We start from the raw sequence: 26424 nt of genomic DNA, 5'->3' as shown, positions 1-26424 counted from the left end.
CTGTCGGGCGGTTCGGTTGAAAAAATTTTGACTGGTTGCAGCATATAAATTATACATTGTTTTAATTCGAACGGCTTGCTAAATTTCCAGTAACAACCATTTCCAAGTCGGACTTGTGAGCAACAACAGCAAGAAAAAAATCAATCAATCAGCTGCAGCGTGCGCAGGCTAACACCGAAGCAGTTAGGCGAGAGCGGAGCGGAGGCAAGAGTGCAAATCTCGCGTGTGTGTGTACATATATAAAAGAAAAAAGAAACGCACGAAAAAATAATCACAGTGTGACGGAAAATATATGCATGTGAACGGTTTTTAAAAACTCAAAACACAAATTAAAACCAAAATTGTTTAAAAATATACAAAAAAAAAAGTCAGTTTCAAGTTTTTATCAGTACCGAACGATTGAATGGACGGCGAAGTTATTTTAGTTAGTGATAGCGAGGACAACTCAACTAATTCCGACATGGACGTGGAGCTGGAACAAGAGGATTGTGTGCAAATTGTGCCGAAGGATAATGCAACGTGAGTAAATTTGGTATTTGTATATACATATGTATGAACATAACCTGCACCTATGTATGTATATTTGAATGTGTGTGTGAAACAAACTCTGATTGCCCACCCCTCATGTTTTGTGATATCTTTATGTAATCGGTTGCTTGACACATAAACGAACCCACACATGCATATATATGATGTATACAAGTATGCCCATATAATGTTTTGTAATTATATTCTTCAGTTGGCGCTGCGCACATGGTCAGGGGCAGGTAGTCAACGCCAAGTGCAGGCAAAACGCCAACGTTTGTTTGTCCCTGAGAATATGGGATTTATTCTTTTGCTTATTGGCCAACAGCAAGAAACTGGTTTTTCTGCCTTATCTTGCACACAACCTTCGCTTGCGTTTTCTCTCTGTTCGTGTGTGTGTGTGGAACGTTTGGGTTTCAAATTTGCTATTTTTGCGAAATAAGCATTTTTCGCTCAATTTGCTGCAAAAATATTCCTTGGCGATAACGATTTTCGTGCGTCTTTTTTTCTCTGTTACAGTTATAGGTGCATTGTGCACAGCTGTGCCTGCACAGTGACCGTCAAACTGCAAAGTATGGGCGTGTTGTTTCTTTTAGTTTTTTCTCTCTCAAAAATAGTCGTAAATTTGTTGTTATTGTTCTAATGTCCTCAACGCTTCATTTAGCATTTGCAGTCACGCTTGTCACCATAGTTGCTTTCTTCCCAACCAATTTGCAATTTATTTAAATTGCCATTTATTCTGCAAAAAACAGCAACAACAAGCATGCTCTTCTACATTACTCGTTTCCGTATTGTGACAAATGTTGTTGTTGTTGTTGTTGTTGTGATTGCCCGCATCATGAAGGTCAGGCGCCGCCTCAGAAACAGCTGCTCGGCTTGGCTTGGCCTGGCCGGTTGGCATTCTCCATTTGTGGCAGACTTTGGTTTAGAACAAAAAGTTGTTCCTACCAAATTGAGTCGAAAACGTCGTAGACAATATAAAAAATATATGCATTATTTGGCTTTGCATTTCTCTTCAGGTTTTGGAAATGCTCACGGGGTTGTTGCTGAGCTGTTTCCGTTAGGTTCTGCGTCATTCGCAGTTTGGTTCGTGTTGGCTGAAACAACAACATGAGTCAACCCGAAGATATATAGTATATAGTATATATATACATACGTATGTACACAGATAGGTAGAAGTTGATAAAATGTATATTAGATGTCTTGGTTATGCATACCCAGAAATGCGCACTTGATTATTTGTACTCGACATGCCAAATACGAAATTCGCGTGCCTGAAACACATGGAAACGTTTGTTGTATTTCTCTCAGCTACAAAAAATCGATCAATCGGCCATTAAAATATTGTTCGTTCGCAACAACTGGAAGCAATTGTAAGCTTCTTGGAATGAGGCAGAGATCGGAGCCTGATATTAAAAAGCTCTTGTTTATATATTTTAGAACTACTTACGATTCAGAACCATAATTTTTGAAGTTACATTTCTTACACGCTCTTAGTGCTTATGTATCCTCGTATCAAGTTTTATCCGAATATGTAAACTCTACAGGAAGTTATAATCATAAATCTAATCTCTGTCTATAGCCATACAAGAAAATTTTATACTTCTTTGTTCTTTATGGAGTCAAGCTAGGGGAATTTTTTGACTCTAAAAATAAAATAAGAAATGAAAACCAAACACTGTTAGTTGTTTTTATTAGACAAATTATTCATTTTTGAGAAAATTCTACATGCTTTGTACAAAATATAGTTGGTGGCCTAAGAGTGATTTGAATTTTGTTTCAATTAAATATTATATTCTATTATTAACGTGCCCTGAGGGTTCTACTGCCCTTACATACATACAGGTATGTAGTTTTGCCAACAGCATCCTCGGTACTGCCTGGATCCCATGGATCCGGTCACCTTTTCTGGTCATTCACCATCCGATCGTCCAGTTAAGAAGTCACATGTACATCGTAAGCAGTGAGGTCTTTAGAGTATCAATCCTGCCAGTCATTAACTTGAAGCTTTCCTTTGTTTTTCCATCGGCAAAAACCTTGCAGAATCGAATATTTGTGTAATATATGTACAGTAAAAATGGCTTCCTAAACCCGATCCTCTACCTACATGCCTATAAATGTTGACCTTTAATTAGGAAACCTCCATAAGCTGGCAAATGTCAGCGAACTTCTTAAACGAGACCGCGGTCCGTCACACTCCAAATCCCATTTGAATGATAAACAATAACAAATGGTTGGTCATGTTAATGACTTTCTGCACTAAAAAGTCGCATTCAAATGGTTCATTGTTTTTATTAGGTTTATTCAGCAACAAAAACAAAATGCAAACAAGGTGCTTGCCGCAGCCTACACGCGACACAAGTGTCGAAAAAAATTTGCACAAAATGTGAACGAACCCCAAGCGGCACGAACTTGACTTTTCGCTGACGTGTTGCCTCAATTAGATAATTTCAATTTACAAACTATTATAGGTAGTCTATACATTCATACTATGTGTGTATATGTGAGTGTTGACTCAAAGATTGGCGAAACGACTTTTTGTTTAGGCCAATTCAAAAGAAATTTCACTGATGGCCCATGCCATCGACTCGATTCGACTCGCCTGAGTCATCATCAGCCAGCCAGCCAGTCAGCCAAGCAAGTAGAAACCAGCTTTGTTGTATTTGTATGAATTATACTCGTAATATATATATAGTATAATGCTCAGCAGGTTTAGTTTTATTGTTATACAGCAGACGAGCGCGTGTCAGTCAGAAATTATAAAAGTTATTACCTCCTCTCTACAAGATGACGATTGAGATGATGCTGTTGCTGATGACGGTGGTGATGAGTAGTCGTTAAGTTGAAAAAGGAAACTCGTTTGGTTGGAAACTTAGTTGTCGCTATAATGTTTCAATCGGCTTAGACAGTTGCCAAACGCTCAACCTAAGTGGGAGGGTTTTGTAAGTCGACGAGGTAATGCTATCTAACTAATGGCTGGCAATCAGTTCAGAGAGTAATACAACGATGGTATCGCAATCAGATACCAAAATGGTTTCTTGTCTTAAATATTCCACTGATAGCCCCAAAATAACTTCAGTTTTATGCTGACCTATTTGTGCATATTATAGCTACAGTTATTCAGTTATATTTCTCGATTGTGCATTTTTTATAGCTTATGCTTGATATATCGTTTGGTCTAAATATAACCCTAAAATACTTAGTAAGTCGCTTTCTTTCGTTCCTCCTTCATACATATATTTTAAAACTCTTTCTTAAACTAATGTGAATTATTGGTGTTGGCAGATTTTATATATATTCTGACGCTGTCTATATTGTACGCTCTATTAGTAGTTGCATGTGTTTTTGAAATATGAAGTTCATTAAGTAGGTAATTGAAATGGTCAGATGATCGAAAGAAATGGTACTCGAAATAGTCTCCCATATTTCGACTGTCTTACTTTTCCCCAACATTGCCCCAGTTTATTGATGGCTCAAAATATTATTGTTGGCCAACTTACGCTCAATGTCTGTCTATTCTATTTGCTTAAATGCCATTTAATTGACAAGGCAAAGGCCTCCAGGTCATTCAGCTGCCGTCAACCTAAATGGAGCACAAAACTCCAATTAGCCATTTGGCAAACTTTTGGGCACGAGTGCCCCTCAACTCAGCTCTACCAATGGCCCAAAGCTGACCTGTCTAACCAGTCAACTGGGCCTCACTACACGATCCAAGGTGCTTGATTTATGGCTGCAAGCGGCAAGGCCGAATACAGTTTGAGTAGCACTGAACCAATTGAAAGCTGCTTTCTAAACTTTGCTGTATGTATTCAGAAACAATAAACAGAACCGCCGACCCCAATTCTGCAAATCACACGCGTGTCCGCTTAACCCAAATATTTTTTACCCAACTGCGTCCAGACACTCCGCTTTGTTGTTATTAAAATTGTTGTGTTTTTTATTGTCAGTCAGAGCTGCCAGCAATACTTCTCTGGCTCCTTCTTCTGCAATTAGCTTTGCCATTCTCTGCGTTTTGTTTTCGGGCTCCGAAACTTGAAGCTCCAGCGAGTAGTTGTCGTCGACAAAGTGGGTCAATTAGATTATCGATTCAAGCCGTTGTTGTTAGCTTGTTTTGCAATTATTATTATTGTTGCTACTTAGTTGTGCGCCATTAGAAGGTTGTGTGCTGTGCTGGTTATTGTTTCGATTCGTTGTTGGCGTTGGCAGCGAGCGCCCACTTGGTTGCTTCGCCTCGGGCTTAGACTTGGTTCCCCAGACCCCGCCAATTCTTACATAGCGCTTCTTGAGCAGCTTTCAATTTTTGCTGGCGGATGTCGTGGGTTTTTCGTTCTTTTTTGTTCAGAGTTAAATTGAAATTGTTTAACTTACGTAATTCAGCACAGACGGTGTGCGCGTGTTTGCAATTTGGTGGCAAAATTATTTATTAAAAATGATTGTTTAATGGAACTCATTTCGAGCTTATTCGGACGCTGAGTTGACCCAAAATGGCAAAGGCATGTTCAAACTTTAAAGTCAAGGTTCAAGATCGAGTACGAGTACGAGTGAGTGCTCCACTGATGATAATACAGATAGCGTGTTATTATGGCTTAGCAGGCCTCACATTTCAATGCCAAATGTTGTGGAAATATGTTCAGCTGGAAAACCCTTGAACTTTAGTCGGTTTGATAACTAAAAACGATCGAAAAACACAACGGAAATTTAAGTACATTTCAATACATTTCAAGACTATAGCAATTTTTACAACAGACTAGATTCTGAAAAAATTAACAATTCGTTTAAATCGTTTATTTGAGTGTGAGCATAGCTTGCGGACAGACAAACAAATTAGAGATTTTTGTTTTGTTTTTTTCGTTGTGCTCCTTAATCTAATTTGCTTTCTCCTCTTCTTATTAGTTCTTAGTTTATTAGATCTACATATTATGTCTCTGACTACATTTGACTGTGAATCGGGCCATAGCTGCTTAAATGCCAAAAACAATGTTCACCGTGTTAATAGACATTATTTTATTAAAATTATAACGCAATATTATAATATAATAATATTGTAATCTGTATTGACAGAAAAATTTTAGATTTTTTAAAATAAAATAAATATAAAACAAATTAATTCCAAAAGTAATATCATAACCATACGTATTTTTAAAACATGATTAACGTTCCAAGTAGGATAAGGCTTAGTGTTAGCCATGGTTGTGGTTAAAAATATATTGTCACGGTGTTTTCGGTATAATTTCGATACATAATACTAATGGAACTGAAACCCATAAATGAAATGCATAATGAGGTTATTTGTTGGGTTTTATTGAAAAAATACGTAAAGAAAATGTTTTTGACAAGCTTTCATAAAGTTTTTTTTTTTTTTTTTGATGAATATAGTAGGTTTTAAAAAATATAATTAATATTAGTGTGGTGTGTTGGACTGCCATAATTTTCAGGCCATTTTTTCAGATGAAGTTTCAACAATTCGTTGAAATCGTGGGAAAATCAGTCCAAAACACTGAATAGTGTAAACTATTAAAGAATTTGCGCAACTCATTGAATCTATATAGTTGTCCTAATGTGTTCACGTTCATTTCTATAATAATCTATCGATAGAGTGAACACAGTACTTATACGTATGTAAGAAGAGCTCTCAATGCCATAGTTCTACACGTTTCCTCGTGCTTAAGCACATCTTGATTGAGTGAATCAGAGTGGAAAAGAATGCTGCCTCCTTTTGTATTAAGCATGGGGTACAACCTCATCTTCTGGTTCGTTTTCCCAACCCGGAATAGAAAAGTTACTTCACTCACTTCATATGCATATCATATCATGGCCATAATTCAAGCTTGTTGAAAGGCTAGTGCAACGACTTGAGTTGCAACTTGTTTTTGCAGCTCTTTAAATGAGTATACATACATACTATATATACAAGTATACTGTTTATATCTCGGCCTGGGTATCAAAAGCTTAAGCAGCCGTCAGCTATTAGTGTCGTCTCTTATCTGACACTGAAAATCTTTGGCTTGTACGGCTATTTTTGCTCGTCTCGTCGCAGCTGCTTCTTTGCGGCGCGGACAGGTTGTTGTTGGTGTTGTTGATGTTGCAAAACGAGCCTCAATCTCAGACGACATGGAGATGAATGTTGTCTGCACTTTCTTCAACGTGAAGAGTGAGAAACAAGTTAGTTTGTTTGTTTGTTTTTTTGTAGCTTGTCGGTTTCAGCTCGTCTGCATATTTATGGCGAATGTGGCAGGGTCGGAGTGTGAGTGTAGCTGAGGGGCAGGGGCAGGGGCCGCCAATTGGCGAGGCGTTGCCGCCGCTTTCAACTTGGTTTTCATTTCAATCGCTCGGGGCGCACTTGTCGGCAGCTTGTAAATTGTAAAAATTGAGTTGCAAGGCACTTTGCGGCATTTACAGTTTTGCGGCGATTGTGTTTGTTCGATCGCTTTGTTTTTACTATATTACATTATTATTGTGGCTGGTAATTTGAGGCATTTGTTCAATTACTGCGCCAATTTCACTTGGCAGCGCTTGATTACCGCTCCTCCTTTTTATAATACACATATCTATATATAAACATGCATAGTTCGAGTATGTGTGAATTATTTCAGTTGTTTCTGATTGCAAGTTTTTGTTTCCTTTGTTATTGTTGATGGTGGCTTTAATTGCTTGTGGGTACTTTCACTTGCTACTCTGTGTGGTTTCCATTTTCGCATACATCATGCATTCGTACTTGACTTAGTTGTGGTTTTTGATTAGTCTGTTTGCTTACAAATTGAGCTGTGGTGTGGTTGATGGCTGGCTTGTGAGATACTTGTAAAGTAGGCAACCATTTATAGCTCGCGTGAAAAGCGAATAGCTCCGTCGAATATTTGGCGAATTAAGCAAAAGCCCATTTTAAACATATGTTAAGCTTTAACTGGAAAACTGACCTGCCCGACCTGTGCTCTACCTCATCCACTTTTGTATGGAGCCAGTAAAAACCTCTAAACGCAGTTATATGCTTCATTTTTTTATTGGTTCAACTTTATAGCTCTCTGACGAAACAGTATTTTGAAGAAATTCCGTACGTTGAAACGATAGAATTTTTGTTTCGAAAAAAATTTGTTTTTAAATAATCAGCTCAGTTAATTTAAGTTAATTGGATTTCAAAACTATTAAACCCTAATATAATTTAATTCAAATTACGGTAGGTATAATAACTGGATCAAACTTTAAATCAGAATTATGTCAAAAGTTTGCTTCAATTTATTGACTCCTTCCTTGTTAAAAAGAGCGACAATTTTATAAAATACCAACAATTAAGGCATTCGTTCAAAAATAAATAATAATAATAAATAAATTGTAATACATTTGATAAAAAACAGAAGAACCCTTGCTGCGTTAATACTTTATGCTACTGGGGCTAAATTGTTGCGAAAATAAGTCTTCTTAGGTTTTATCCTAACTTGATTACATATAGATGTATAAGGCCTAGTTTAAGTAGATCTGGAATTGTAAACAGTATTACAGAAATTCTGTGTTGGAGAAAGGTAGGAACATATAAAACAGAAATAGAAGAAACTTGTGTTGCCTAAAGATTAGGAGAGCTCACATAGAAAGTTTTAGTCAATGTGCCTGTATTAACGTGAAAAATAAGTTGTTATTAAAATCTTTCAGTAATTAATGACTGTAAAATAAATGAAAACACTTTATAATATAAAGGAAAAGAAATCAAAAATTGAAAAACATGTCAAAAATTTGATTCGACAATGATTTCCTAAAAATGGCGCAGCAAATATTTTTAAATTCTAAAAAACAAAATGAAATTATTTTGGTTACGCTTTAAAAAGGTTAAGTTAAGTTACACTACTTAGTTACTTTTCCAGTTTTCTGACCACATCTCAACGAACCTTGGAACAATTGAAACAACTTTCTTCCTGGTCGCTTCTTTTCACATCTCAACCATATGCACATTTTGGTCTTATAAATAATTCTCATGTGTCTCAGACAGACAGAGGAGCGATATAAAGGCATGTCAGGTTCACGCCCACACATCCATTTTCATTTTATTATTTTTTGTTTCTCATCAAATCGGGAAGTGAAAATGTGAAGAGTAGCAATAAATGAAATACAAGTATATGGGAAAGTAATTGTTTAAATAAACAAGGCAGAGATGAGTTGGTTTTGTACAAATTCCAGCGCCTCATGCTGGTGCCACCGCAAGCTATAAAAAGTGCGTAAGGCTGTTAATGAAGACTCGGCACAAATGAAAAATTCTCTGCTCTGCTTGCATCGACTGCTCGGTCGGCGTTGGCAGCGACGCTGCCGCTGTCGTCGACCGCCATTCCTGAATTGCATCGGCGACGGCGGCTTCGACATCGGCGACTACCAAATGGCTCGCCACTGCATTTTGCTGGCAGTGCGTTGTCAGTTGTTGCCGCCACAACGTCGTTGTCGTCGTCGCGATCGGGGCCAGACAACGCCAACAAACAAAAAGAACAGCTACAACAAATACAACAACAGCTGCAACTTGTGATCGGTTCGTTGGTTCGACGTTTCTGAATATGTAGTGTATACTTACATATGTATGTGGCTTACGTATGTATTGGTTGGCACATTTACTTGTAATCAAACTCGAAAGCCGTATACATACATACATACATACATGTGCGGTGTATATATAAATAATAAAAAAAAGAAAATATATATTCAAATCCCAAGCCATTGGTGATTATCTTGCTGTGTTTGTTGTTGTTGGCCATAAAATGAAAACCCACATGGTCCGCAAACAAAGTTAACTTTCATTTAGAACTCAGATCGCTTTGAGATTTTTGCCTTAAACTGAAAAATTAAATTCAAATGTTTCGTTGATTGCATTGATTGCATCAGTAAAAAAAGGTATATATGTATGTATATATAATACTATATAAATATAATTGCTCAAAAGTGTGTCAAACTAAGAAGCTGCGAAACGGTGGAAATCAAGTGCAAATTAAACAGTGATACCTCCCTTTAAATTAAAAGCAACGCTCAAACAAAATCAAGAGAGAATCGAAAGTACTCGTATACCCAAAAGACTCTACGCACTGTGCCGAAAATGTTGTAGTAAGTTTCGTTTTATCTGCTATTCTTATTTTTTTTTTTTATTTAATTTTAAAAGCAAATGGGAACGAGTGCTGTCTGACTTTTCGTTGCCCATGCATACATACATACATATTACATACAGATTACATATATACAGACATGCCAATGTATTTATATAAATGTACTTGTGTATATAAAGGGGTAGGGGAAGGGAATTCAACATAAAAGAGAGGGGCTGGCAACAAATGAAAACCGCAGCACTTTCTGATATCGCTGCGACGGACTACGAACAGGTGATCGAACCGGGCGACAAGCTTCTGACCGCCATTTGCTCGTTCATGTGGACATTGGCTTGACCGCCCTTATATAACACACACACACACACACACATGCACACACCCGGACTATTTGTGGATCAAGGCGTGCAAGTATGCACATACATATGTATATATGTAAGATTGTATATTCTCTGTATACATATACATATGTACTTATAACGACAGCGACTAAAAGTGCATTGATAAACATTTTTTATTACAGTTCGACCATCACTAACTGTGATGCATTTTGATTTAATTTAAATATTTATAGTATCAGTTGAATTTAGAACCGAATCACTTAACACCGGCCTATATTCTACACTTCCCTAAAAAGTTATCCGATTTTATCAGTCTTTTTTTTTTAATTCGAAAAGGATCATAACTAGTAAATATAATTGACTTCGGTGATACCAGTTTCGATATCGAGTAGGTCCGAAATCAATTTGAACATTAAGCTATCGGCTTGCTATTAAAAAATGTACAAATCCATAATTGTAGGTTCCGATATTTATTTTATTCGTTTCCAAATCAGTTTCCATTCATGTTGTAACGTTGTGTAATGTAGCCACAGCGACCAACTTTGGTGAATATTTCAAATTTTCGCCTCTAATGGCAAATAAAATTTTTTAAATTGGCATTCAGTATCGCTTCCATTATTTGAACCGTTAGTTTCGGTTCCAGTGCTATTTCCTGATAAACGAAGTAATGGGCAAAAAGTTTTGTATAATTTCTTAAAGCTCTCTTTATCAGTTTTTAATCATTTGCAACTAATAAATCATATATTTTAATTGAATATACTAAGTATATGAGGATGTCAGTCTCTTAAAAGACGCATTTGGAATTTTAATAATATCTTTTTGTTTTAATTGATATGTGAATAAATATTTGAATTTTTTGATGTTTCAATTGTAATTATGCAGTACCTGTGTAAAGGCCTTACATAATAAGACCTTAAAAGGTTGAATTAAAAAATAATCAGATTTTTTTATAGAAATTTTTGTTACTTAAGATCTACACTTAATTTCTATCCTCAACATCTAATTTCTCTTTCTTCAGTTCCCTTTAATTTACCTGGTATACGTAGAATGACGACGATTGATCAAATTTAGTTCGATTTAATGATATACTTGTATATCTTATATTGTGGATTAGAGTATTGATATATCAATATGCGCCTTGCAAAATAATATTTAATTATATACTATATATGGGATAATAGATTTAATTGTTGTATTGTTTTTCTAGTTCACTGCCTCATCTTTTACTTACATATTTTTGATAATATAGTAATACTGCTGTGTTGATATAATATAAATGAACTTATGAAGTTGATCTATTGATATATGAATGTATTGATAAGCTGATATATATTTTAATGTATAAACAAATTGATGCATTGATTTTTAGCCAAATATATTGATAAACATTTATACTTACTTCATAGATTGGTATATTGAACTACTTGTACATATGCATTGACAAACTAATGGATTATTCCGTTTAATGGGCACATGTGTTAGCCCATTTTTTCGTAGAATTATGTACACTTAATTTGTTAATTTGATGAAGAAGAGTTGAAGAGTTGGTATTTAACGGATTGGTGGGTTAGTATTTTAATGCAAATATGTTTGTATATATTAATCTGCAAATATAAATATATATAATGATTCATTGATTTATTAACTATTGTTTGGCCTCTAAAATAAAGAGATTAGTTTTGTTAAAATCTTTTTCTAGACATAGCTTCACTTAGTTTTCTAAGCATTTTCAAAGCGTTTATTTTGGTAATACATGCTCATGATTTATAGATGTCGAGTGCGATAAATCAGAATTGCGTAAGCCGATTTGTGCAAATCATTAAACAAATAGTAGCTGGGTATATTCCGAAGCCCACACGCCACTGCCGTCTGAATCATTTGTCTGATGCGGACAAGCCCACACGTCGACGCTCATCGCATGCCCTTCACACGCTTTTCCTAACTCATTTAAGCGTCCGAGAGGAGCAACAAAGTGCAATGAACGCAGACAGACAGATAGACGGACAGAAGAAACTAAAAAGCAGACAACGCGCCAACGAGCCAATCGATTGATTTGATTAGTCGATCGATCATTCAAAGCCTTTGCGCATCCGTTTAAAATGTGACGTTGACGGCGCCGGCCATTCTCCTCTCCACCGCACGCCTGTTGACCAAATGCCACCAAACATAGGCCATAAGCTTTGCCCAGAAGGCCCAGCTGGCTGCCAACTGCACAAATATTATGCACATTCCTTATGTTGGCCAACATTTGGACTCTTGTCGACATCTTTGCGTGCCGTTTCAGAACCGCACATAGCCCAAGTTTTGGGGCGACAGCAGCAGTCGTTCCAGCCATATAGTGTGTGCCAAAAACAACAACTACATATATATGAGTTTGTATATAGTATATATATGTGTGTACATATATTGCAGCAAAGGCAACAAATTTCGTGTCCAACATTATTTATTGTACAAGTATGTGTGGTCCACATGTAGAAAACTGTCGTTGACTGTCGCTGCCACCGCACTATAACTTTTATGTTATTGTTTTTATTTTTTATTTTTCGGGTGTGCCTTTTTATTACCCGGCATAAATGTTTTCAATGCTCGCGGGCAGGGGTTTCCATAGTTATATGGCAGCTATGCACATACATACAAACATACGTGTGTATGCGGCCATTGTTGTTGTTATTGCAGTTGTCGACGTCGCCTTCATTGTGGGCGTGTGCAGATTGCATTTTAAATTGCCGTTGCGTTAAATTTGTATGCATTTTATTGCAGTTGCTCAACAGCACGCCATGCTAACAAATGAGTCAGAGGGAGGAGGGGGGGAGCAGATATGCGGGCCGAATTGCAGCATAAAATACGGTGGCAGTTAAACGAGACATTTTTGTATCGGACAACATATTCATAAGTCCATACATACTCGTAAGTAATTGCAATTCCAAGTGAGTGGAAGTGCTGTCTGAAAACCAAAAGAATGCCGAAATTTTAAAAGCCGTATAATATGTGCGCATGTCTAGAAACTTTCCATGTGTGCCACCTTTTATTGTTTGTGCGTCTAATCAAAAGTCATTTTTATACCCTGTACCCGTAGGGTAAAAAGGGTATATTAGGTTTGTGCAAAGTATGTAACATACAGAAGGAAGCATCTCCGACCCCATAAAGTATATATATTCTGAATCAGCATGACGAGAGAAATCGATCTAGACATGTCCGTCCGTCCGTCCGTCTGTCCGTCCGTCCGTCTGTCCGTCCGTCTGTCCGTCTGGATGAACGCGAGGATCTCAGAAACTATAAAAGCTAGAATAACCAAAGTTGGCATCCAGATTCTCCTAGGTCCGAGAAAGGACGAGTTTATTTTATTTTTTTGGAATTTTCCCCCCCTTCCCCCGCTGCAGAATTTCATCAATAGCGTCCACATTTCAAATGCTACCTAAATCAAACTTTGCACACATAATTTATATATAATTGTCTACTGTTGTTCAAATTTTATTCAATTCGGTCAATTCTAAGAAAAGTTATTAGCGAAACAAATTCTCGCCAGTACAACCTCTCCAAACTGCAGCAACAAGTTCGCTCTTCTTCTTCCTCTTTTTGCTGCTGCTATGGGCGCATATAACTCAGTGACGGAAGTTTACCTGGGTACAGGGTATTACACTGTCGGGCTTGCTCGACTGTAGCGTTCTCTCTTGTTCAAATTCGGACAATGATGGGCGAGTATAGACTTGCCATCAAATGCATCACCCTCTCTCTCCTGGAGAGAATAATATGCAACATACTCCCAAAGGAACGTACGTTCGAGAAAGGATAAGTTTATATTTTTCTCCTGTGTGTAATGCACTTCCCAACTACCCTCTGCAGCCTCCACAATTCTCAAAATTAATCGAGGTATGTAAACTCTAAGGGAAGTTTAGGCTATGAATGTCAACCAATTTCAAAGAAACATCTGAGTATAGTAGTCGTACTAAGATTGTTTGATATAGAGTACCGATTTCGATGATTGATACTCCAGACTATGGCGTCATTTACTAGGGCACTTAAAATTACAATATTTGCTTACCATGTCTCCATAAGGAAACAAAGTCTCTCTAGTAACGGGGATCTTTACGACAATCTATACTTAGTTGAGGAGGTATGGTTTCTAAAACAACAAATTTCATACCAAGCTTGGTGTCCCTAGCTACTGCGATTGAAAAGTAATCGGTGTTCATACGGACGGACGTACGAACAGACGAATTTATCTATTCATTTCATCAGTACTCTTAACGAATGATTTTTAGAGCAGTCTGATAAAAAGTGATCCTAAAACTTAATTTGATATTTCTGTTGACTGACGCTTGTACCGTATCTGACATATTGCTTAATAAACTTGTTTATAAGTGGTCCAAGATAGTACGTTATATTCAAAATTGTACGATTTGGTACAAACTGCACTTAAAACAAATACGTAATGCAATGTTTGCAATGCATCTGTATCTACTTGTAGGTCTGCGAAGATTCAAAAGCTCACAAATAAAAACCTTCTATTGAAATATATGGTAAATGATAATCTGGAAACATTTTTCACATTCCCCGCCCCCCATGTCGCATAAAATTCCACTTTTAACTTTGCTGCTCTTCTGCATATTGCGTCCTTATTATGCCAGTCCATGCACAAGTCTAGCAAATGACTTTATAGAGCGCCCAACTCAACGACTATTTTAACCCCTCACCACCCCCTCCCAATGATGGCAAAGTTCAGCACGTGTTATGTGCACATGTAGAGCATGTAGCCATAAATTTGTAGAGCGCATTTTTATTGTTATGTGTACTCCCATACATAAATAGCACACACATGCATCTATAAACATTGTCAACTAGCTGCCAGCAACAGACAACGACGGACGGATGGACGGAGAATCGAAGCGAACGTCCAACGACCCGTCTAAGCTGGGTTCCATAAATTCAATTTGAAGCAAGTGTCAATAGAACATGAATTGTGCATGGCATATTAGAATGACGATGATAACTGCACTGACAAAACTCCCTGACTGCTATATACTTGTACAATCCATTATTTGTAGTATATTGAAATGTAACACACTTTGTTTGGGGACTAGAATAAATCGTGACAGGTCTCACAAAATGGGATACACTTATGTACATATAAGTGAATAAATAATATTGTAACCTTTCGATAAACATACACGCTATGCGATGTTAAACAATTTTGCTAAATGTCGACTTGTTTTTGAAGAATCGCTTTTTCAGTTACAGATTAATTAATTTTATTTTTGAGAAAATTGCAAAAAATAAAAAATCTCTAAAGCTATCGCAACCAACTTCAAGTAGTCATTCTGGAGTTCTTTCGGTTTTGTTCTTGACGGATTCGTCGAGGCCCGAAAATGCGCAGCAGTTCTGACAATAACCGTCGTAAAACCCATAGATTGCCAAATAAGTCTCTATGTTTGGCAAACGCAGACAAAATAAATCCAAATTATTTGTACACTTTATGAATCGAAGAGCGTTGCCAGCTCATAATAGAAATTATCTTATTGGGTGATAGATATAGATATAGACTTTTTTTATGCATTTAGAAACTAAATCTTAGATCATTAAAAAGCTGTACTATCAACATCTAAAAAATAACTATTCGATAAAACTTATGATTCAAGGTAGTTCATTGAATTTGAATGAACAACACTTTGACTTAAAACTTCAGATTTCGATTTTTAAGTTCTTTCTATTCTAGTTGTGCTATTCTTTATGTCTGTGCGTTTTATTTTCTTAGAAAAATCTTCTCATGGCATTATTATACAAGATTAGAAACTAAACCTAAATTGAACAAAACACTAACTTATTTATATTCGTCTGCCTTGAAGCTATATACCATTTACATTAACTTCCTGCATAACCATTGCTCCACCATTGTCAAGGTGCTATCAACTATATCCCGACATGTCTGTGCTCGTTTAACAGACAATCGCGTAGAAATTCTAGTCTTGTGTAACAACCCATTCGAAAACTTTTCAATTTCTTTCACTTTTCCTCAACAATAGTTCTACATTTTCTTCTGATCTAATAATTTTTATATTTTTACTGAAACAATCGATCACTTATTTATTGTTCGATATCGTTCTAAATACATTCGAAAACACCAAAGCCTTTCGAATGTGCAGTAAAGATTTCTTTCTCGTTTTCGAATGTCTTCAAGAAGCATAATTTTTCTCTAGTGTATAGTGCACTGGTGCTTGTAATTAATGGTTGGGGCTGATGAGACTATTGTTCAATTGAAATCAATGATATATTTAATATTGTGCTCAATTATTTGCACAACATACGAGAAGACACTTTAAAGACCTTTCGCAGGCAGAGTGTGAACTCAACCACGTTCTATATAAATGGTTAATCCGCTAGGCTCAAGTTGTGCCACAACTCACCAGAAAATTGGCATAGAGGCTCTGAGCGATGCGTGTGCGGTCATTAACTTGCCATATGTGGCACGTTCCAAGTAATCCCCAAACACTCACTCACACACACACACGCACACACACACACACATAATGTCGCACGATTATTGAAAGTTTTCACTTAAGCCAAATAATGCCGCATCGGCTTTGGACGACCAGACTCAACGACTACAGGGCGCCGCCATTATGTCTGCATGGAGTTTCCGGTGTTTTGTGTGCTGCCATACGCAGCACACATTTGACCTACTGTGCGTGTATGTGTGTGTGTGTGTGTGTGTGTGTGTGTGTGTGTATGAGTAAGCGGCGTGCCAGCGCAAGCAATTTTATTTTGTGGCAGGTCATGTCCGTTCTTCGCCACCACTTCTGGCTGCTTGCTGCTCCTCCTTAAGCGTGTTGCGCCCGAGCGCTTTTTATTGACCAACAAATGGCGTTGGTTTCGTTGTTGGGTGTCGTTGCGTCTCGTTAGCGCTTCTCTGCCTGCAATATTCAACCGTCCTCCGTCCATGTCGTCCCTCCCCTCCCCTCCCCTCCTCTCCCCTCGCCACACTGCCCACTGAATAGCCACCGTTTCCTGGGTGTTCAATGAGCACCAGCACCACCTGCGACCGCAAGCCTTTGTTGTTTTTGTTGCTGTCTCTCACTGCATTTGTGCGCGCTTCGCTATTTGCCATGCACTTTTGCACATTTTCTCTCGCTCCCTCCGTTCTCTCTCATTGCGCTCTCTTTCTCGCTCTCTCTGTGGCCATAGAGAGGCAGTGCACAGTGCGTTTGAAAAGCAACCACCCGGCAGCTAGTATGACTGTTGTTGCAACTTCGCTGCAACGACTACGTGCCGCAGCATTGAAATCATCGCCAGCAGCATCAACATCAGTCGCTTCTGCTGCCTTCTACGGAACGCAACAAACTTCAGACACGACCACCAGAAAAAGTGTTCACAATTCAACCTTTTATAACAGCCAGAATTCTTTATATTTTGCGGACTTTGCGGCAGCGAAATAGTGAAATAAATAAAATAGATATTGCAAATATATCTTTTGTATACATAACTATAGAATTTTACGTGAAAGTGATTTGTGTGGTTGTAGTTTCCTTTTTTATATTTCTATGGTGCTTTATTAGCATTTTGTATGACAAACAATCGTAGATATTGCATCCAAATAATTACTTCATGCTCACTACCCTGTACATGAGTTCAGAGGAGTTCACATTCCTACCGCGGTGAGTGGAATTCTTAAGCATTTCTATTTTTCATTTCCTGACAGACAGTTTTCTTTACTGTCCGAAGCCATTTCATGTGACGTGAAGTACAAAAGTGTTTGCACTCTGCATAAAAGGTTTAATTTAAATTAAACTGGAAAACTCTTTTCCCATTTTTATGAACTAAACACAGTCAGTTTATTTTTTAAACAAATGCAACAGTTCAAAATATAAGCAAGTACACGATTTCTTTATATTAAATACACGTACATAAAAAAGATCTTTAATAGTTATTAAAGCAAGAGTTGAAAAACAAAATCGTGGAAAATATCTCTAATTATTCATAAAATACTATACAACAGCGGTTCTTAAGTTTGTTTTCAGGACATCTTTTTCTTGTAACCACATTTTAAGAACTGGTCTTACTTGAAGCTATGCAAAGATTTTAAAATGGTTTCATATTTAAAAAAAAGATCACAGTGTTTGGAAAAATAATAATGATGGACCCATGGAAAGTTTTATTGTAAAACTAAAAATACTTTATGCCTTTTTTAAAACGATGTTTAAAAGAAAACTTTGTAGTTCCAGTAATAAATTAAAAACACTAATTTATACGCCAATCATTTAATTGTTTTAACTTATTTCCTTGTTTAAACAGATGTTTAAAGCAGCCATGTAAAGACTAATAAGAATTTGTTTTTTGATAAACATTGGCTAAAATGTTAACACAAATAATAATAATTAGAGTGAAGAGATATCTAGAGGTACGAGGTTTTCCAGTCCACTGTTCTAACAATTCTGCAAATTGTTCTGGAGGAAAGAGTGAGAAAGTTCTCTAAAAATGAATATTTTCTTTAAAGAAGCATCACTCGAGAAAGTTGTAATCCAGAACCTCATCCATAGTATCATTATGGATTTCCTTTTATTTGTGCGCTTTCCAGTCGCCATATCAATACGGAGAGATCCATTATGATAATTAGTTTTATATTCTTAAGACCAATCTATTAATGAAGTTGGTCAATCGTCTAGACAGCACGGAAGCCAGACCCCAGATCTTCAAAGAACTTGCAAATTTGACCCTTGTTTATGAACAGTGCAACAGATAACTTGTTGTATGAATATATATGTATGTTCCATGGAAGCAGATTAGATTAAGCATATCTTAAGAATTGCTCAGATTGAAGAAAATATATAAAATTATTCGAGTATTTGTATTCAGCATTGTCTCTGCCCTACCACCCTCTATTCTACTCTCTATCCTTCTTCTTTGCATTAACATTAGAATTCAAGTTCTAGTTGAAGTTTAAACATTTCACATTTCCCTTTCAAATAAAACTTTATCGTCGCAGTTAAAGCTGTGTATAGGAAGAGTTTGTGTCTGTGTGTCCTCAGCCACCAAGATATGGTTTCCATGTCCTGTCGGCATAACTTGCATCTGATAACTACTGCGACAGTTGACAGTATTCTGCATAAATCTTCACATCGTTGGCATTACATGCCAAATACAGCAAGCAACACCAACAACAAAAATAAGCCAGCGGGGCACTTGCAACAGAACTCTCATCAGCAGATGCATTTTCTGCTTGCCTCCCACATTGCCGCCCGCCTCCTCACAATGCACCTCCTCTCACTCTTGCCACAGTGCCCCGTCATGGCCGCCCCACCTGTCTCTACCTGTCGATATTACTTATTCATGCGCGCTTCTCAACGTGCAACGTTTGACTTCAACTCGTCGCTTATCGCGCATTGAACTTTGGTGTGATGACCTGCTCCACACAGTAGTTTCCACCGCCTCCTGAATTGCCCCAAACCCCCCCTCTCCATCGCGCACATTCATTTCCTTTCCTGCCAGCCATTCGTTTTTCGGCGCTGCCTGTTGTCTGTCTGTCTGTCTGTCTGTCCCAGCAGCGTTTTGGTTGGCGCGCAGGTGTGTGTTGCATGTGTTGGTTCGTGCATATTTAGTAGAGTTTTCACTTTATTTATCTAGCAGGCTGACTACTCCAACTCGTACCCATGGCGCTGTAGGAGGCGGTCGCGGAGGAAGAGGAGGGAGTGGAAGGTAGAAGCTGCCCATTGCCAGATGGGTTTGTGTGGCTTGCTTTCTGGCTCGCTGGTAATTTAAATAGGCATTGCGTGCATTTTCGGTTGCGGTTTAATGCACTTGCCTGTAAATAAATTGCACATTTAGTTTCTACATTTTTTTAGATTGTGCGTTCCACTTTTTACTTCAAAGAAAACGAAGAGGAAAAATCACTTAAAAAGCAAAGAAAAACATACAAATTAAATTAAATTTTTCACCACCTACCTTACGTCCTGCTTTCCAATGGCGCTGCCAGTCCTGCAATTTTTAATTGGCAATTAAAGGGAAGTGTTGGCGAATGGGGGTTATAGCCTTACTGGAAGGTAGAAGATGGCTTTATCCACAGAAGTGTGTGTGTCATTATTATGTCAAACAATTGTATTGCATAGATAATTCAACAATAATCCATACTTACCATATAGTAGTCATAGGAACAAAGTTTTATGTATTTTTGTTTACGAAAATAACAGATTCGTATTATAATACAATAACCAAAAAGTAAATAATTAAATCCAATTAGTCCAATACTTTTAAATGACAATAGCTTTTCAGTACCTGAAGAATGTCTTTGGCACTGCTAAGAATTGGAGCTTAGCTTCTTAGAAACCAATTACCCTGAGATAGATAGCTAGATCTAATGCAATATTTTTAAACGACAATAGCTTTGCAGTTTCCCCTGAAGAATGTCGTCGACACTGGAACGGAGTGGAGCTTAGCTTCATAGAAATTATTAAATTGTATTGTTGTGGAAACTGTAAATCAAATTCATGTTTCTGTTGCCTACTTTCGGGCTGGCGTTTAAATGGCGTCGTCTGTGGAATATTCGTTGTCGTCTTCGGTCCAATCAAGCAAGCATTGCGAATTTGACTTTTATGGGTTTTTCTAATTGTTATGCAAACTGCTGTTGACTGGAGTACAGACCCTGCTGCCGCGCCCCTACCCCTCCACCTATAGACTGGCCCCGATTTCATGCTTTTTGGCACAAGCCGCGTTTTTGCAAGTTATGGCAGCAATTAAAAGTTTTGCTGCCGCTTGGAAAAAAAATGCTAACGTTTTTGTTGGTACTGCTGCTGCGCTTGTTGTTTTTGTTGTTGGCAAGCGAAATGAAAATTTAAAAGTAATTTACATCAAAACGTCAACGTCAAATGTTAGTCTGTCGTCTATCTGTCTGCCTGCCAATCGGCTGCTTGTCATCTGATCATTAGTTTGCTTTACTTGCCCTTAATACGCAGACTTCCATATTTCCACTTTATACGTATTATCGCAGCATTAATTATTTTTCTATTGGCCATTTGGCTCAATAATTCCATTTATTGCCGCTGAATACAAGCAATCAACCACTTGGAGTCACTGAGCCGCCTCCATAGCTTTCTTTTGTCGCGAATTCATTCTCGTTGCCATGCTGACAATATGGGTGGCTTGTGCATGTGCATGTGCATGGTTGTGGGCGAGGGCATGGGCGTGGGCGTGGGTGTGGGGTGGCACCACCACTCTCAATATAATATTCAATGCATTTTAATGTGCCAAGTAAATATGCCACAAAACCGACAAGGCAAAGGCAAATAAATAACGACGACAACAACAATCACTAATGCCATGTACGAGTATGTATTCTGTCCTATGTACTCGTACAGTGTGAACAGCATAACGCAAACGCATTAAATCGGTTCCTCTTCTTAAGCCGGCGCTGGCAAAACTCCAAATGGCACCACAGGGCGTATGTGCAATATGGCTCACAGTTTTTGATGGGTATATAGTCTGGTGGGTGTGGGTGTGCTTCAGGGGGGGTGTGTTTGGTTGGTTTGCAACAACTGTTCTCGCATTACTGTCTCGGCCTATTGGCGGCCATTGTGCTCAACTTTTCTTATGTTTTTTTTTTCTTTTTTGTTATAGCTACCATAATTTCTTGCTCCATTTGAGTGGACAGGTTGTTGCGCTTGCCAAGAAGGGCGCACGGTAGAACGAGGGCATAGAAATTGTTCCCAAAATTTTTATAGGACTGCTGTCCAAGAAAGCTGTATAACTTTTTTTTAACATTTAAAGTAACCCGCAGAATGCTAGGCTCGCGCGAATCCTAATCCTACGTGTATACCCTATACCCGGTTCAATTCAATTTGTTTTGATTTAAATGTGTTTTGCTTTCGAATTTAAAATTTGATTTAGACTTAAACGTGCGTTTTTTGAGAGTTTGTAGATTTGATTATTTTCTATATATTCATATATTAACATATTTGAAAAGGTACATTTTCGCCCTTTTGCGGGGAAATATTAAAGCACAAACTTGAAACAAAATGAATTGGTTATTCTAGCTCTGCTGTAGACATTTTCTACGTGCCTTTTAGCCCTTTAGCATAACATTACAAACTAAAAGATTAAAATCTTACCGTGAAGAAAAGGGAGCAATCGTGCCATATAGAACGTACATATGTATTTGAGGATGAATTTTTCACTTAACCTCTTATTTAATTCGGAACTTGTTTGAAGATATTGAACAACAAGAGGAAGTAATTTGCGTGCTTCTATAATATAGTAAGCTCTTGTAGCCAGCTATACAATTTATTAATTGTATTAACCTAAACTTTCTAGACAAAGTAAAGACAATTTTTATCACCAAAGTGTTTCCACTGAATGCCATAAAGCATTGCCAAAGCATTAAGGAGACTAATCGTAAGGAGGAATAATAGTCCTTTAGTCCCCCATCTCACCTGAATATCTCAGGTTTTCCTCCGGATTTTTCGAACCCACTGTACAATATCGTAATGGTTTGGGCGCTTCAGCTTGGCAAGCGGATTACTTCCTGTTGCTTTTTGTTGTGCTATTTCTTGAGGAAAGTGCACTGCCGGCGGGCGATGCCATCAAACGACAGCGACATGAAATTAAAAATTCAAATTACGTGCATTTCGCCTTCTTGTCTCGTCTCCGCTCGCTGGCTCGCTTGCTTGTAATGGGAATGTAGTCTGTCTCCGTGGGGGGCTATTCTTTTGTGCGCGCCTAAAAGCGATCTATGAATTTTGCATGACAAACGTATGTGTATGACCAGCCTCAAGTTTTTATTTATTTTTTGTTTCCTTGTGCTTTCAGCATTGCAGAAGAAAAGAAGAAACTCGGCAACGACCAATACAAGGCACAAAACTACCAAAGTGCCCTCAAACTCTATACCGATGCGATTTCCCTTTGCCCAGACTCGGCCGCTTACTATGGCAATCGGGCCGCCTGCTACATGATGCTTCTCAACTACAACAGCGCCCTGAGCGATGCACGCAACGCCATCCGGCTGGATCCGAAGTTCGAGAAGGCCTATGTGCGTGTGGCCAAGTGCTGTGTAGCGTTGGGCGACATCATTGGCGCCGAGCAGGCGGTCAAGACTGTTGCCGAACTGGACCCACAAAGTACGGCACTGAGTTCTGAGCAGCAGGCGGTGCAGAAGCTGCGCCAATTAGAGACCACGATACAGACAAACTACGATACGCAAGCCTATCGGAATGTGGTCTTCTATCTGGATAGTGCGCTCAAAGTGGCACCAGCATGCTTGCGGTAAGTACACAAGCCCAACGATACTGATTCGGAACTAGAGACTATAGGTCTTGAAAAGGGAGCTGCTTACAAATAGATATGTTCACTAAGCTGAAAATAAATCAATCATCTATTGGTTTACTACCCAGAAATAGATAAAGAAAGAGAGAGAGAGAGACCTTAAACCGTTTGGATCGTACCATATCTTAGTGACAGGAACATGTTTCTATGTCTATAAATATTTCAATAGTCTAAATTTCTTTCTTACTACCCATTTCTGAGTTAGCAACAAATATCTCAAACAGTTTCGATTTTTTAAGAAATTAAAAGCCCTTTTGAGACATGCCAGTCGTGTAATCGTTACAATAGTTAGGCTTCAGTAGAACTTTAATCCAAGTAGACTTTATATCTCTCCTTATTCTTACAAATGTACTGATTGATGAATCATTTCAGGTATCGCCTGTTAAAGGCCGAATGTCTCGCCTTTTTGGAACGTTGCGAAGAAGCTCTGGACATTGCTGTAGGCGTCATGAAGTTGGACAGCACCTCGGCGGATGCGATCTATGTGCGTGGCCTCTGCCTCTACTACACAGACAACCTGGAGAAGGGCATATTACATTTTGAGCGCGCCCTGCAGCTCGATCCGGACCATCACAAATCGAAGCAGATGCGCAGCAAGTGCAAGCAGCTGAAGGAGATGAAGGAGAACGGCAATATGTTGTTCAAGTCGGGTCGCTATCGGGAAGCCCATGTCATCTACACCGATGCCCTGAAAATTGATGAACTCAACAAGGATATCAACTCGAAGCTGTTGTACAATCGAGCGTTGGTCAACACGCGCATCGGAGCGCTGCGCGAAGCTGTCGCAGATTGTACAAACGTGCTGGAGCTGAATGCGCAATACCTGAAGGCGTTGCTGTTGCGAGCACGCTGCTACAATGATCTGGAGAAGTACGAGGATGCGGTGGCCGACTACGAGACAGCACTGCAAATCGAGAAGACACCGGAGATTAAGCGCCTGCTGCGCGACGCCAAATTCGAGCTGAAGAAATCGAAACGAAAGGACTTCTACAAAATACTGGGCGTAACACGCGAGGCCACCGACGATGAGATCAAGAAGGCATATCGCAAGAAGGCTTTGGTGCATCATCCTGACCGACATGCCAACAGCAGCGCGGAGGAACGCAAAGTTGAGGAGCTCAAGTTCAAGGAAATTGGCGAGGCCTATTCCATACTCTCAGATACGCGCAAGAAGAGTCGCTACGACAGCGGCCAAGACATTGCGGAGCATGAGCAGAGTAAGTCTCTAAAAACAATTCAAAATCGGTCCCCCACTAACCTATCTCCTATTTTTTTTTACAGCAGATTTCGATGCCAACCAAATGTTCCGCACTTTCTTCCAATTTAGCGGCGGACGCAATGCTTCGTTTAATTTTGAATATTAAGCTCAATATAAAGATATATACATATATGTCTATATATATTTTCACGGCGCAGCGCAAAGCGATGGAATCAGTGAAAGAATGGCGGATTCTCCAAAATACAGAAACATTACCGCCCTAATTTCAAATTTAGTTTCCCCGAATGCTATCGCCAATGCCGCAGACAAAATGAAGAAAATATTCACAGAAACGCACAAACAGTTCGTTCGTACCCCCAATCCTTGTAATCCTTGTATCCAACCCAACTGATTTCCATACATAATACAAACATATTGCTTGCAGCCCACCCCCTCCCGCATCACACAGGCAGATAAGCACACAACCAGAAACAGAATCAGACACAGACACCGACATATTTTGCTGGCAAGCCCAAGACAAAATTTAGACATTTTCTATCAAATTTTTAGTACATTTTGTATTTTTGGTTTCTGTTTTTATTTGGCAAAATAAAAACCGGCAATAATTTTCGATAACCAAATTACTTTTTGTTTTTTGAGACTTTTCAAGATAATCATCTTTATTTTTAATCTAGAATAAAATTTTTAGCCCTTTTACCTTTGTCCCTTGTGTGCCTGTTGGAGCGCGCTGTGGAGTGTTATATCTATTTTAAATATACATCTTACAAATATTAATAAATGCCGTAGCCTTATTAAATAACCAACCAATTTAATTTGTAATTTAAGCAGTCACTTAAGTTTTGTTTTTAAGTCGAAAATGTTCGACACGAAAAGTCAAGAGCGATGTGTGTCTAAATAGATAAAAATGTTAAATTGATGATAAAAATACGATTTTTTAGTAAAATGTCATTGAATTATATTATACATTTAAATGGAAAAACAGATTTTTATTTATTTATCATAATATTGCTTGTGGATTGTAGATGTAAGATATGAAGCACTAACGAACGACCGATTTTGTTGATATATTATCGACCAGTTTCCGATTCCGATTTCTGCCAGATTATTCCCAATCAAAATTCTGGTTTCTGAGGAGAATTATGGAGTTAGTCGTACTTTTACTATCATGCGATAAATCTTCTGAAAACATAGTTGTTTCACAAATTAAGCTATTATCTATTCGGAATGAAAATGCTTCAAAATTAACTTTGATGGCGAACAACAATAACGAAAATCTTCGGATAGACAAATACCAAATGGAATGCAATTCGGAAATGCAATCAATTCAATTTTGAAAAGTACAAGTAATTGAAAACGGAAACAGGCCCGCTTGACATTATCTGTTGCTATACACATTAACTGTTACATTTTTTACTTCCCGTTCTACTCGTTATCTAGTACGAGCCCTAACCACTATTAATTGGTACGGCAAGGTTTTTTTCGACAGTGCAACTTTCAATGACTCATATTTATTTGTAGGCGATGATTGCCCAAACATATTTATACTTTTTAAAAAGGTCATTGAATTACCTTTAATTTCATATCAAAACATGCACAAGTTTCATATCAACAAAATGAAAAAACTCAATTTAAATAAAACAACTTTCATACTACACGAAATATTTTGACCATTATTAATTGGTACGGCAACATTATATATTCATTAAAACTGAGTAACATCTCCTTTATTTTTAATAACACCCTGAATTCTCTTCTGCATGGTATTTACTAATTTTAGGCATTCTTCTGGAGTTATGGAATCCCAGATTTCCTGAATTTTTGATTTTAGTCCTGACAGAGTACGCTGTGGGTCATTCCTCAGCTTTCTTTTGATGATTGCCCACAAGTTTTCTATTGGGCTTAGATCTGGGCTTGATGACGGCCAATCTAAGACATCAATTCCATTTTCTTGAAGCCAATTTTTGGTTGTTTT

General features: G+C 38.0%; 1 protein-coding gene across 3 annotated transcripts; it reads left to right on the top strand.

Annotated features, from left to right (window-relative positions):
• On the top strand, window positions 1-25072 carry LOC115630397 (dnaJ homolog subfamily C member 7). 3 transcript variants are annotated; one of them, XM_030526921.1, is made up of 4 exons: window positions 1-519; window positions 22721-23173; window positions 23606-24450; window positions 24518-25072. In XM_030526921.1, the coding sequence occupies exons 1-4, from the start codon at window positions 404-406 to the stop codon at window positions 24595-24597; spliced, it is 1494 nt and encodes a 497-aa protein (XP_030382781.1). In that variant the 5' UTR covers window positions 1-403; the 3' UTR covers window positions 24598-25072. The 3 variants fall into 3 exon arrangements, with proteins under 3 accessions (XP_030382781.1, XP_030382780.1, XP_030382782.1); XM_030526920.1 differs by having other exon boundaries at window positions 5-519; window positions 24515-25072; XM_030526922.1 differs by lacking the exon at window positions 1-519 and adding an exon at window positions 9410-9594 and having other exon boundaries at window positions 24515-25072.
• The last annotated feature ends 1352 nt before the right edge of the window (window positions 25073-26424 follow it).

The sequence above is a fragment of the Scaptodrosophila lebanonensis genome, unplaced genomic scaffold (assembly GCF_003285725.1).
Source record: "Scaptodrosophila lebanonensis strain 11010-0011.00,11010-0021.00 unplaced genomic scaffold, SlebRS2 tig00001410-arrow-pilon, whole genome shotgun sequence".
In the NCBI taxonomy this organism is placed as follows: domain Eukaryota; kingdom Metazoa; phylum Arthropoda; class Insecta; order Diptera; family Drosophilidae; genus Scaptodrosophila; species Scaptodrosophila lebanonensis.
This window is presented reverse-complemented; position numbering and strand designations above follow the sequence as displayed.